Source organism: Electrophorus electricus, chromosome 23, assembly GCF_041902795.1.
Source record: "Electrophorus electricus isolate QZ-2024a chromosome 23, ASM4190279v1, whole genome shotgun sequence".
NCBI classification, from domain to species: domain Eukaryota; kingdom Metazoa; phylum Chordata; class Actinopteri; order Gymnotiformes; family Gymnotidae; genus Electrophorus; species Electrophorus electricus.
Window position 1 is genome coordinate 14,596,807 of NC_137519.1, and position 14,291 is coordinate 14,611,097.

A 14,291-nucleotide genomic window follows, 5' to 3' on the forward strand; every position below is an offset into this window, starting at 1 on the left:
CATTTTGAACCCGAATAACAATAATAAGCCATTGTTCATATCATTCGAATCATAGAATAGTTGGAACTGTAAGTTTAGTAGTGAACACACACACACACACACACACACACACACACACTGGGAAAACAGCTAAGATGGTAGGGTCTTTTTAAACTGGTTTTACTGATGCTATGGCAGCATGGATAGCTCAGTTGTTTTCCTCTCACTAAACAATGTCCTTGGACCTTTGTAAAAAAAAACAAAAAGGCGTACACATACAGGTACTCAACTTCCAAAAATGAAAAAAAGAAACTGTTACTATCAGTAGCCTATCAAAGAATACATCAGAGAAGTATCTCTCTCTCTCTCTCTCACACACACACACACACACACACACACACACACACACACACACACACACACACACACACACACACACAAGCCTGACTGTTCAAACATCCTTGCAAAAAGGAAAAAGTAAATGTATACTAATGAGCTCTGTGCAGTTCCATGCAGGGGAATTTGATCATACTTTGAAAACAAAACAAAAACCTTGGCAATGATAAACACACTATCCAGAAAAGTATGCAGTTCCTCTTTTCCCACTCAGAGTTGCAATACAGACGGAAAACTATACTGATGTTGAAATGCCAAAACACCAGACTGCTGAAAAAAGCTGTGATGCAATCACACAGATTTAGAAAACGCTGATGTGGCACTTGTTCATGCCAGCTTTAAAGGATTAACGTGAATCATCAACACACACACACACAGACACACACACACACACACACACACACACAAACAAAACAAAACAAAACAACAAAAGAAAAACCCAAGTATACATTAAATTGAATGCAAATTTATTATGTTTGGTTTGGTCAGAAATAAGACATTAATAATCGCTGGATGAAATAATCAAATTATATTTAAATTTGTTACATTATCAAGATTTTTTTAAACTGTTGACAAAACAATTTAGGATTTTGGATTAAGTCCCCTACCACGTTTTGTTGAAATTCATGGTCAAACATCTTTGCAGATCAAACAATTACATAAACAGGTCATGTTAGATTATACTTAATAAACAAAACTGAATTGCTCATTTAAAATGGTATTACTGCACTGAAAAAGTATCAGAAACATATACATATACTAAGAAGTATAGGATCAAGGGTAACCCACACTAGTACATCATGAGCCTAGTCTATAAAATGGTGATTTGAACCGTTTTAATCTTTCATGATACTCAACACATTTTAACCACTGAAGACAATGTTCCCAGCACTGCATGCTGTCCTGGACACTGGTGAACAGTACTTCTCCATCGAAAATCTCAAAAATCAGTCCAGTGTAAACTTACACTACATGCACACATCAGTGTCCAGCCAGTTTTAAAAAATCATAAGTATACAGTTCAGTCAAATGCACTGCCAGTCACGGCTGTCAGCATTGTTGCATATGTCCACTAGCAAATTGATCTGTTTTGGACTCCTGTATGCAGCACTGAGATGTGTTGGTGTGAGAGCTTTGCCTCTTGGACACAAACGACAATTCCTTGGTGCCATTGCCCCCTGTGCCGCTGGACAGGTGTCGGAACAGCTTCTGGATGCCAGTTTCGCGTAGCGAGCTGCGGAAGTTGCGTGCAGCGAATGCATAGAGCACAGGGTTGACGGCACTGCTCACAAAGGCCAGCGCGCCAGCCACCATGACCATGTCGTTAACAACGGCCTGGAGGCTGCTAGCCACCGGGGAGTCCTTCTCGAGGGTGAGCAGGACCAGGGACAGCACGTTGGAGATGTGATGCGGCGTCCAGCAGAGAGAGAAGAGAAGCACCACGGCGGCAATGAGCGTCGTGGATCTGCGCCTGGAGCACAGGACCATGCGGGCGACGCGGCTGAACAGGCAGCCATAGCAGACCACCAGCACTAAGAGGGGCAAGACAAAGCCCAGCAGGGACTCCAGGAGCAGGATGGCGGCCTCCTGCATGGGGGACTTGTAGCTGCGATACAGGCAAGGCTCGTCAGCCGCCTCCCCGTCCAGAGTGACAAGCAGAGGGATGCTGAAGAGGAAGGATGCCACCCACAAGGCTAGCAGCATTTTGCTTAGTGCACGCTTTCTCTTCCAGCTGGCCGAGACGAACGGGTACCTGACGGCCAGGAAGCGCTCCACGCTCATGACGGTGATGAGGAAGATGCTGGCGTACATGCAGACATGGACGAGGTACACCACGGCTTTGCAGGTAACCTCGCCGAACACCCACGAGCGGGCCAGCGAGTAGATCCACAGGGGCAGCGTGGCCAGCGCGAGCAGGTCGGCGACAGCCAGGTGGAGGATGAGCAGCACGGTGTGGGAGCGCTGCTTCACGTGCCTCAGGATGGTCCACACCACCAGCAGGTTTCCCGGGGTGCCCACGACGAAGCACACGGCCAGGATGACGCAGGCCCCAGCCAGGCCCGCCTCACCTACCTCGCCCCTGGCATCTGGCGCCCCACCAGCCTCCTGAGCAGTGCTCGTACCATTCATGCCTTCTGTGAACACTCCACTGTGCGCAATGCACCAACACGTCTCAGTGGAGAACAGCAAATTTGGAGAGACTAAGTAACACTTCCCCTTTAGAAAGAAGCACTTTTTCCAAGAAAAAAACAGAGTTAGAGTGTGAGTGTGAGTGTGTGTGAGAGAGAGAGAGAGAAAGAGAGAAATTAAAAGCTTTTGGAAAAGATTTCAGCCAAGCTTTAGCACTTTTTATTGCAAACATATTTACATATGTAGAAAATTGTCATTTGAATCATCAAACCACCTGCAGAATCATATAGCATAATTTCTGCAGTTACATTTCTACAGTTTTTCTCAAATTATTCAGATAAATCTGTATCAGTCAGGAAAACTATGATAAACTCTTTTAGTTCACATCTAGAAAACTCTAAACAGGAAGAGGACATTTTCATGTCATGTGTCTCAGAAGGGTGAAAATGTAAGACATTTAACACCATGTGTCTGGTCTGAACACTTTCAGATTAATACTTCACGTTTTTTATGGATAATTCTAGGGAACATAGAACTAAATTTACTGTTGGATTGTGACGGTTCATCTGAACTTAAAAATGGAACGCAGACTGATAATTCAAGATAAGATTTTTAGAAAAGTATGAAATGCATCTTTCATAAAATTCTTTTTAATAAGATTAAATTAATTCTGCCAAAGGTAAAATATTAGAAGCAATTTTTAAAAATGCAATTACATTACCATATTCTCTATTTTAAGACCATTCTAAAACTTGAAATTAAAAGATAATTTATTAACACATTGTCCATCTAGTTCCCATCATCATACTCACACTGGTACGTTTGGCATAACAGTTCTAGATTTGTGGTGCTGGTGAACTGAGGTGAATTTTGCTCAGCTTACCTCAGCTCAGCCCAGTTTGAGTTAGACAGTAAACCTCAGACCTCTACACGAACCGTTCCTTTGTGTGTGCCAGATTCTGAGCTGTCTGGAATCGGGCACTCGCTCCCTCTTACTCGGACTGTCTGTGATGCAATTTCCTGAAAGAGCTTGACCATCCCAGACTTCCTCAGACCTCCCTGGAGGTTTCTGGCGGTGAAGGCATACAAAATGGGGTTCATGGAGCTGCTAATGAATGCCAGCGCCCCGGAGACCAACACCAATATTTCCAGGAAGTCCGTCGGCTCTTCTTGGCAGGCAGCCACGTCCTGCACTACCATGACAATGTTCAGAACATGGTGGGGCAGCCAGCAGAGGGTGAAGGCCACCACCACGGCAGTGATGAGAAACGTGGATTTCGGTTTGGTCCTCTGCATCTGGCGGAGCTGAGTGGCGATCCGGCAGTAGCAGACAGCTAGTATGAGGAACGGGACGAGGAAGCCAGTCAGCGTCTCCAGACACTTGCAAATGATCTCCAGATTCACAGAATCGTACTCTGAGAAGAGACAGTGCTGCGTGCCATCAGCCCTGTCGCCCAACCGCTGAGTTACAGTGGGGGGGGATCCCCAGCAGGAACGCCAGTCCCCAGGCGCCAGGCAGTGTAAAGGCCATAACCTTTTCTGCCTTCCAGCGCAGCATCTTCAGCGGGTACCTGACGGCCAGGAAGCGCTCCACGCTCATGACGGTGATGAGGAAGATGCTGGCGTACATGCAGACATGGACGAGGTACACCACGGCTTTGCAGGTAACCTCGCCGAACACCCACGAGCGGGCCAGCGAGTAGATCCACAGGGGCAGCGTGGCCAGCGCGAGCAGGTCGGCGACAGCCAGGTGGAGGATGAGCAGCACGGTGTGGGAGCGCTGCTTCACGTGCCTCAGGATGGTCCACACCACCAGCAGGTTTCCCGGGGTGCCCACCGCGAAGCACACGGCCAGGATGATGCAGGCCACAACACCCCCCACAGTGGACCATTCTTCCACTGTGTCTCTGTCGTCACTGTTGGGAGAAAAGCTGGTCATATCTATGTCTGGCTGCCAAAGGAATGACAGCAGCTAGAAAACCTGTTGAGTTTTGTAGTGTGCTTTATACAGAATCTAGCTTTCCACGTGTTACTTCTCTAAATAAATGACATGACGAAACCAGAGAGGCAGCCAGTTCAAATGAGCTGTTAACTGTCCAACATATAAACCAACGTGGAAAACAAAAAAACAATACTGGGGAACCTAATCAAAATCAAATCAATCAAAATCAAAATTAAACTTTAAGCTACTATGTGGTAGTGTTGTCAGTACAATGCTGAGGGGCACTGCACAAAGTGGCATTTTTCTATGCTAGAAAGAAAAGATTTTGAGTCTAGTAAACATTTTATAGCATTGTTTTTGCAATGGTAAGGAAAAAACCTAATGTTTATGGTAAATAAAAAGTTGAATTATTTAGTAGAACGAGTGTCTTCAGAGCAGGAAATAAGGATAAAATGAGAACGCTATAGACCACTGAAAGTAAGAATATGGGAGAACGGAAATTCCTGCCTGCGAAGAGAAATCGGAGACCAATTTGCAGAACACCGCCACAAAGGACGTGCCATCTGGTAAAGCAAATCACTACACTAGTGCTGATGAGGCCGTCATTTACTCACTGTAAAAGGCCCATTCCCACCTGGACAAAGCTAGAACTGGGTTCTTTGACCTTCTCCAGTGCTTTTATGACCATTCAGCCCCCTCCAATTGGTGAGAAGACAAAGGGACATGTGGACACCACTATTATTATCTGGATCACTGATGACCTGTACATCTAGACTTCAGTTTGCACATCTGCAGGTCTGTGTGTCAGATCAGGTAGTGAACATCACCATCTCCTTATCTGTTCACACTGCACACATCTCATATCAAATAAAACTCAGAGGCATGCAGAGGTGTATCTACGATCTTCAGAGCCGAGCTGCAAAAAAAAACCAAAAAAAAACAGTGCCCCCCATGTTATATATACCATTACATATCCCCACTCTCCATGTATCTATACAATGGCAGCAAAACGCTGGATGAAAGGCACCACAGAGGCACTAATTACAGCAGCACAGGAACAAGCTCTGGACATGAGACCAGTAGAGGCTGGATCTACCACAACAGGCAGGACCCCAGATGCAGGTTGTGCAAAGATTCCACTGAGACAATCCAGCACATAACAGCGGGATGCAAGATGCTTGCAGGCAGGGTGCACATGGAACACCATAACCGTGCGGCTGGCATAGTGTACAGAAACATAGTATAAATATGTAAATATGTATATGTATATGTATATAAAGACATAGTATAAATATAAACCAACCAGTCATAGTAGTGGTGGACAAACAGGCTTCTGGAGGCAGGGCTGAAGTCATGCAAAGATAGAAAAAAGCCCTTCATCAATGAGAACCAAAGAAGAGCCAGATTGAAGTTTGCGAAAGACCGTAAGGATTGGACTGTAGAGGACTGGAGTAAGGCCATCTTCTCTGCATTTTTCAGCGTTGTCCAACACCAGGTGGTGTAATGGTTAAATGGAGACCTAGAGAGGCCTACAAGCCAGAGTGTCTCACACCCATTGTGAAATTTGGTGCGGGATCGGTGATGACCTGGGGGTGTTTCAGCAAGGCTGGAATCGGGCAGATTTATCTTTATGAAGGCATGAAAGCTGTGATTAAAAATCAGGCTTATTCCACCAAATATTGATTTCTTGATTCATCCTAAGTTGAAATATTAGCACTGTGTTTTTATAACTGAATATGCGCTTGTTTTCTTTGCATTATTTGTGGTCTGAAATTTCTGTAACTGTTTTGTTATTTTGACCATTAGTCATTTTCATTAAAAAAAAAACATGCTCTAAAATACAATTTTGTTATCTGGAATTTGGAAGAAATGTTGCCAGTAGTTTATAGCATAAAACAAAACCGCTCAGCCTGGTCAAACACATACCCATCAATTTTAAAACTAGAGAAACTGATAATTTTGTAGTGGTCATATTTTTTTCCAGAGCTCTGTGTGTGTGTGTGTGTGTGTGTGTGTGTGTGTGTTATATATATATTAAGATTTTAAATGATAAATAATATCCACCATGGATAAGATACTTTATGAATCAAAATTAATAATTTAATGCCAGAGAGCAGCACGCCCCAGGCGGTAGTAGTAGTTGACATTACAGCTACCATCGTCTTTACTTATCTATAGACGATTCTACTTGTATAATGACATCTTAGTAATGGCATTATTTTATCATCACACAGACTTCTCTCTACCGGTCGGTCTGTCGTTCGTTCTCTTTATTTTTATTGTCCTCCTCCAGTTAACAGCTTGCGAAGAACCTGCACGTGACGTCTCTGTAAATTGCACCCGCTCAAAAAAAAACCAAAAAACCCGCCGAATCTGAGGTCTCTCGCGGGGCCGCTCAGTTAGGTTTGCTGAGGTAACCCACGTTTTTGCTGAAGTAGGCTTGCTGAGTGTTTTTAAACAACTGGCGAGGATTTCTGATTAGATCATTTAAAGTTATTCTATTGTCAGTATCGCAATAACATAATTCTCTAGCCAGTTTCTCACAGCTACACATTTGCTAGGTTAGGCTAACGCTAACCTAGCCTAGCTAACACGAATGCTCTTAGCGAGGTAATATTAGAGATGGTTTAGTAAATCATAAACACCGGTCACCTCAGCTAACACGGCTCAGGAGTTGACAGTCGAGCCTTTAATATCCGTTTTCAATTCCTCTGAGCAAACCTTATTGCTTCTGAGAATCTACAGCTGAAGGGAGCAACTGAAGGAAATCAAGGCTGTTCAGTGATCGACATGGCTGCACGTTTAGACATGTTAACCATATAAACACTGGGAAGTTAGGTTACCTCCATCGTCTGCTTCACAATTTGATATTAACTTGCAACAGGTACGTTCTTCTGTGGGAATTGGGGTACTAAGGCCTTCAGTGTGATCAAACACAATTCACTTCGATAAACACGAATAGTATGTTACAGAATCAGCTTCATTCATACCATCAGGACAAAGGTATGTAACGCTGATCCCTATGATAAAAAAAAAAAAAGCATTAGAAAATCTCCAATCAGGCAAACATTAACTTGCGTGCACGTCCTATGGATCTTCAGGTAACCGAAAGAGCGACCTTAAATTACTGGAAAACCCGGATATACTATATATTTGATATATAGCATACCAAACCAGAGACGTTGGCCAGCCCCGTGTATTCCCGTGAGTAAGGTGGTTACGATTGTCCAATGGTGCCATCTTGTGACAGGACATCATAATGCACGTTTCACTCCTACGATCTGGGGATGCTATGTGAATCCGTGTGGTCTGTTGGGAGTTCAGTTGAGTCGGGGTAGTTATTTAAAGATGTAAATGTGAGTTTGTTAAATATGCCTTTAGAACATGCCTACCAAAAATGTCCATGACAAATGTCAATTGGTTCTAAAATGTTCTGTTGTAATAATGCCAATTTATTTTGAGGTTGAATCATTCCTAACCACGCAGTGTGTGTTTTCTGAACGGTGTGTGTCAGTGCATGACACTGTGCCACTGGGTCTGGTGGACACTTCTGGTGGAATGTGGGGAGAAGGTTCTCTACTGTGTTGTCCCTCTCGAGCAGGTGCGTATGCACTCAGGTCTGCTTGCTCATGACAACCTGCTGTGGCTGTGTGACCAGGTGGCCATTATACAGTGCGGTAGCCGTCATTTTTGATTTCCAGGCAAGTGTCTGCTCTCAGTCTATCTTCATACACTGCACAACAGTACCATACAGGATTGTCTGAACTACAAAAAATAAACTTGGGGCAATAAAGACAAGCCATGTGTGTCATGTAGGTTCATTTCACAAACATATTACTATTTTTTATTGGAATTATAAATTGTATCAGCATATAATTAGTCATTTTGGGCAGCGGTTGATGTTGTCCAGACCACTTCCTTCCCGAGTATCAGTGTCCTGAAAGGCGTCCGACAGATGGACAGTTTTTGAATGAAAAGCACAATGCAGCTTGGGAATTTAAGTAAACGGGGGTGTTGTGGTAGCTGTTACAAGCTGATGTAAAAAGGACCCACGCTTGTTTTCGTTTGTAAAAACCAGTTTCCTGCAGTCAGACGTGGTCCTGCTGCCGAAGTGGTTCAGCGATCGCGAGGTGCTGCGCAACGAATGACGGGCGTGACAGAGTTTGTATAGGCTCTGCATGAGGAGAGAAATAAGGAGCAGAACAACAAAGACAATTCTAACATCCCAAAACCAGAAAACACTTATTTATCTACCTGTACTAACATCACTCCTCAAACAAAATCAGTCTATTCGTGCGTTAAAACCAGATATAATAACCATATTTTTGTGATTCTTCACTTTCCTTCAGACTGGGCCGAGGGGTGCAGTTGGGGGCATTTACACCAGGAAGGCCACGCGAGCCATGCATCGGAGCCCACGTACATTGTGAGCCTGGGTCTGTTGGTGAATTACCCAGACTCCTCTCTGGGCCAGCTGCATGTGAGCAGCAGTCTGGAGGGAAACAGATTCTACATCACAGGCACTGGAGTGCTCTTCCAGCATGGAGTGAGTCTGGCCAGTTCCCTGGTGTTTGGAGTCTGAGACATAGTAAGGGGGAGTCAGTGGGAACTTGAGATGTCAGAAATGTCGGGATGCTGTTGACACAGGAGCTGGTTGGGAACGTCGTGTCTGCCTCTGACAAGGTCTAGAGAAGAGTTACCTAGCCTGTGTACTCACCTGCACAAATGAGACGGGACTTACCTGGCTGTGAGAGAGGCCTTGAAAGAACTCTTCCATAGGAGAGAAACCAGCAAATCTCTCACACACACACACACACAGACACACATACATGCACACGTTTCACATACAAAAGGAATCTTAACTAGACTTTGTGAACGTGTTTTTCCTTTTCTCTCCGTCTTTCCTTTTCTTTTGCTCAGTATGTGCCAGGTCTTGCTCTGCTTCTGTGACAACATTCACCCTTTATAAAGTTATTAAAGTTTATGCTGGAACTCACTGGTATGCTACTTACTTCAAAACCCTTATAAAGGTATGTGAGAAGGATCTGGGCCCCACAGACTAACCACATTTTTAATCAGCTAAAATAAATCTGTCTCCCCCAGACACGGCAAGCCAAGATCAACCCGGTTACAAAGGGGTGCATACAGCATTTATGACTCCCATCTCTCTGTACACACTGTTAAACCCGTGTGGTCTCAGCACTGCAGCTCTCCACAGTAGAACAAATGTAAAATCTTGTCCCTCAGCACCCAGAGTTTCTCTGCAACTCTGAAGACTAGCTGGATTATGTTTGGGGAGAGTCTGCTGTTGAAGGGAGAAGGACAGATGTTCCGGCACGTTCTCAACTTCCTGAGATGTGGCCACCTCCTGATGTCCGCTGGCTTCAGGTACAACGCCCTGCCCGCTGGCTACAGGTGCCACGCTTTGCAAAGCTTTCTGGACAGACACCAAACGTCTGTGTAGTCTGTGACTGAAGATGCAGGTGTTCACTGGGGCGCTGCGGTTAACCCTCACCCATGACATAATCTGGGTTTGTGAAATTGCCAGTGTTTCATGTACCTCTCCAGATTAGTCTGCTCCCAGTTTATGCTTTATATCAACTTTATAGATATTGCAGGGACTTCTGGTCCCTCCAGTTAAAGTGGCCTCTACGTCTGCTATGTGTTTATAGGGAATGGCCTTTGCTTTGTCAGATCGAAGCTTTCCAGGTTCCTGCTCTGTCTTGTGCTCTGCTGGACTGCTCTGACTGCAGGTGACAGAGCTAGAATACTTTAGTGAGGAGGGTAGTTAATTTTTAATAAAAACGTAACAACCCCCCACATTTTAACCCTGCTTAGTAGCAGCAGTTCTGTGTCTAATAGAGTGCTCATTTCTAGTCAGAACTTGATGGTTTTGCCATAATCGGTAAACACTCCTGAACTTGGGAGTTCATTGGTCTGGTTGGTGATCGTGTGTTCTGCCAGGACATGGTGTAAGGTTTAGGACTAACTCTTTCTCCCCCTCCCAGTTCACGAAGGACAAAGATCGCTTCCCAGACACCAGCTCAGATGACGAGGTTTGTACTTGAATATTTGGGCAGTGTGTGTCAAACAAACAGTATCCAGTGTGGGTCCATTTCGACTGAATATTCATCAGCGTTAGAGCTGGGACTAAGACAGTCGGACCTAAGACAGCGTTATGTGATATAGCTGGAAGACTTTCAGAATCAACTTGTCATGTATTTACTCAGCTTTTCTGTGATTATTGCAGCAATGTGCTTGATGAATTTAATTTAAAGTTGTGGTTGAATAGCCAGCCCCTCCCCCTCTCCCCCAGGGTCTTATGGGATATTCTGGTTGGGGGATCATATTCAGGGGCCCCAGCAAGCTTCATTCAGGTAAAAGGGAAATTGTGATGAAGGATCTGATGACTTGGGTATTAAAGCAGTGGTCCATAACTCCAGATCCATAATTAGTAATGTCTACACAGCTGGTCAAAGTGATCTTGACAGGGGTTGTGGTCGGCTGACTTGGTGATTTTCAGAGGAGTTGGAGTTGAATTTTTTTTTTATTATTATTATTTTTTTTTAGGGGTTGAATGTTGCTGTCTGTTAAAAAGAAATGGGGGGGGGTATATTTGAGAGATGTAAATAACAGTGGTTAAAACACAATGGATAGTTGACTGCTTCATGAAAATGCTTAGAATGAGAAGAAACTCCTAATACATTCACAACTACCTCAACCATGAACATCGTCGTCCCATATTTCAGAGAGAAAGCCCAGGCTCCTCTCAACTGACAGAAACTACCAGCTCCCGCTCTAATGCCACCAGAGGGTGGAGTGGTGAGCGGGCCAGGCTTCTGGGAGCCCTGGGGTTGGTAAGGTCCTCTCACCCAGGGTGCAGATGGTGCTGGACGAGCGCGGGACGTCCTCTGCTGCATTCACTGTGGGAGAGCATTCCTATGTCAGACCAATGAGACTTGCTGGCTCTGCTTGTCAAGGCGTGTGTGGGCGGCTCAGGGCTGGAAATCGAGTGGGTGCTGTCAGAGCAGAGCATCTGCTAGAGGCATTGGCACGCACGGGCGACAGCAAAGAGCCCTGAGGGAACACCCGCCCAGAGACGAGCCTGATCGCATGCGTGTGCACGGTGAGCAGACAGGCTCTGCCAGCATAGCTCAGGGACTTGGAGAAACGTTATCAAAGCCAGGCTGCGAAGGAAACCAGGGCAGACATTACAACAGCACTGAGCAGACACAAGGGACAGCAACACCAACTCAAAGACTCATGAGAGCACACAGTCGCAAGCCTTACGCTAGAACTCTCTCAGGTGAGATTTTTAAATCTTCTGATTTCCGATGACTGTAAATTGTGTCTGTGTGTGTGAGATCGATCCGGTGCAGGTCAGAGGGATAGACACGGAGTCCGTGAAAGGCAGCATGTTTCCTGCCGCGAGCAGCGTGGTCTCTGTTGGAGGTTGCGTTTTGAGGGTGGAACACCCTGCCGTGCTGGGGAGAGGTGGCTACTTCACCCACAGCGTTATCTATACAGGTTCATTTCCAGTTCCTAGTCCACTCTGCTGTCTGGGTGCATGTTGGAGGGTTTCGGTTTACTTCAAGAGAACCCAGACTGACCTGAAGTGCAGCAGAAAGTTTTATTTACATATTTGTCAAATTGTAACACATGATAACAATATGCTGATGATAACTATGTAAAAATACTAAGGCAAATCTCAGATAAGGAATGTAAAGTATTGCTATTAAAATGGTAAAATACAGCTGAATCATATAGAACTGTTTTCATACTCTTCCAACAGCTGAACAGCCTCCAATAGTCCAACCTGCTGAGACGAAAGGTCAGATTCTGACTTCCATGCTGATCAGAATTGCTTAACGGTGATTGTCCTATGAATCCTCTACTTTCAGTGATTGTTGATTTATTTTTTTGGGTGGGTCGGGGGTTAGTCCTCTTCTGTGGAACTGTGCTGAAAACAAGAGGGTGATGGAGTTCCTTTTTTAACCCTTATGTCTTGCTTCATGATTTCAGAGTTTGCGTTCGTTGTGTCATTAAGAGTGCTGAGGCTTTCCTGGTGAGAGAGGAAACTCAAACTGCAGGAGTCACGCGGATGCCATGCACAAGCCAGTCGACCAATCAGAGTTCACTCTGGCTTTCATTCCTGTTTGATTTGAGGTCTCTGCCTTTTCTCCAGCAGAGATGGAGGAAGGAAGAGCCTCCTGGAGTTCTGGAAGGTTGGTGATGTTTCCTCTAGTGCTCCTGGTGCTCCAGTGTACTAAGTGTACTAATCTCTCCAGACTTGGCATTTGCATACACCAGCCTGACTTATGAAGAGATGGTGTATGCTTGCCAATGTCATGCCTTCCTCACGGACGCCATCCTCAACTCCGGCGTGCTGAGAAACATCTGCGCTCGGAGCATCACCGATGTTTCGTCAGAGGTTCAGACACCTTCATAGAGCAGTTTTAACAGAATGTGTTCAGGCTAATTTATGAACCGATATTCTTGAGGGTTATGATTATTAAATTTAACAGGTTATACCCTAGCTGGTGTTTCAGAAAAATGTCCCAATATATGATTTGACATTTTGGATTAATACCGCATTCAAGAGCCCAACATTAATTGGTTAACATGCTTGAGGAGGCGGTCCCAGTAACTGTTTCCATAGCTACACAGAATATGATCTTAACACACAATCTTAAAACTAAACACTTAAGATGTGAAAGGCTAAAGCAGCAATAACAACAACAGAAAGCCACATGTCTACATCAGAGCGCCACTGATGGTGGGTGGAGATGTTACATGCGGTCACCCTCGACAAGCAATAATTCAGTGACATTTAAGTGTGAAACTAGCTAGAATAGCTGTCTGTCTAGGTAGGCAGGTTTCTTTAATCATCTGAGCTACTATCATGTCACATTTAAGCATTGATAACTGCCATGAAATATAGCACTTTTCTTTTAAGAGTTGTGAAATGGGTGTTTTGAGAAATTGAAATAAAGCCAATTTTCCTGTGAATTTAGTAGGGCCCTACATATGAATAAAAGAGCAGTATTCCAGGGTCTCCCAACACATCTCCCAGACACCAACACAAATACTTCACACCTGGTACAAGTGAACAGACACTGATGGGTATGAAACACTGGGCCATGGAACGCCATTCTAAAGTACAATCATTACTGGATCGTATCACTCTTGATGGCAAAAGACTCCCTTTAGCTCACTTTAATACATCATCACTGTGATCCTGCCAGAGGACATTGCTCTCTACAGACAGGCCACACTGCAGTGGAAGTCTTTGTGCAGGGACTGCTGATAGTGTTGCACATCAAACCATGTGGAGAGCTGGATGAGCAAAGATGGTTAACACCCTGGCTGAGGGTAACTGCACACACACCACATTGGAGCGCCTGTGTGGCCTTTTGTGCAGGTTGGTCAGACTGTTGGACTGTTTCTCAGGGTGCTGCCATCCATGAGACAGCTCAGTGGCACCTTTTAACCACCAAGGTTACTTTTGTTGGGATAGAGAACATATATTACAGGTCTAAGATTTCAGTACATAACACTTAATGATGTGCAAGTATTTATGTAGAAATATAGTTATATTTACATGATCATACATGATTTTGTTCATTTTGGGGGGTGAAATTCACTCTGCCATTGATAAAGTGCTATGCTGAGTGTGTGTGTGATTTACTGAGGAAGACATCCCTCCAGACACGGTGTTTCTTCTTCATCAGCAGTCGGACACAGCAGGGATGCGTACCTTCTAATTTCAGCCAGGGCAGTTTGGCACTACAACAGAGGCAAGAGATGCTAGTATAATGGGATTTAATACTGGATTAACACTGTT

General features: G+C 44.7%; 3 protein-coding genes across 3 annotated transcripts in view; 1 reads left to right on the forward strand and 2 right to left on the reverse strand.

Annotated features, from left to right (window-relative positions):
* The window catches only part of LOC113582726 (uncharacterized), a 15,948-nt gene extending 1,659 nt beyond the window's left edge, over nucleotides 1-14,289 (forward strand). The window contains 19 exon segments of the mRNA XM_081705875.1: nucleotides 2,108-2,526; nucleotides 3,533-3,763; nucleotides 4,056-4,150; nucleotides 4,304-4,423; nucleotides 7,212-7,331; nucleotides 7,444-7,450; nucleotides 7,962-8,152; nucleotides 8,526-8,584; nucleotides 8,797-9,016; nucleotides 9,095-9,249; nucleotides 9,371-9,477; nucleotides 9,695-9,717; nucleotides 9,719-9,835; nucleotides 10,120-10,200; nucleotides 11,324-11,390; nucleotides 11,812-11,974; nucleotides 12,240-12,278; nucleotides 12,736-12,878; nucleotides 14,081-14,289. Coding sequence (XP_081562001.1) covers nucleotides 2,108-2,526; nucleotides 3,533-3,763; nucleotides 4,056-4,150; nucleotides 4,304-4,423; nucleotides 7,212-7,331; nucleotides 7,444-7,450; nucleotides 7,962-8,152; nucleotides 8,526-8,584; nucleotides 8,797-9,016; nucleotides 9,095-9,249; nucleotides 9,371-9,477; nucleotides 9,695-9,717; nucleotides 9,719-9,835; nucleotides 10,120-10,200; nucleotides 11,324-11,390; nucleotides 11,812-11,974; nucleotides 12,240-12,278; nucleotides 12,736-12,878; nucleotides 14,081-14,263 — 2,540 coding nt within the window. The 3' untranslated portion in view covers nucleotides 14,264-14,289.
* Nucleotides 826-3,528, reverse strand: LOC113582737 (leukotriene B4 receptor 1). Its single transcript, XM_081705906.1, is given in 3 exon segments — nucleotides 826-1,464; nucleotides 1,466-2,607; nucleotides 3,389-3,528. Coding segments are annotated over 2 exon segments (1,104 nt in total). The 5' UTR covers nucleotides 2,506-2,607; nucleotides 3,389-3,528; the 3' UTR covers nucleotides 826-1,400.
* On the reverse strand, nucleotides 3,424-4,459 carry LOC145653163 (leukotriene B4 receptor 1). The gene is given in 2 exon segments (XM_081705907.1): nucleotides 3,424-3,961; nucleotides 3,963-4,459. Coding segments are annotated over 2 exon segments (1,020 nt in total). The 5' UTR covers nucleotides 4,445-4,459.
* Nucleotides 14,290-14,291: the final 2 nt, after the last annotated feature.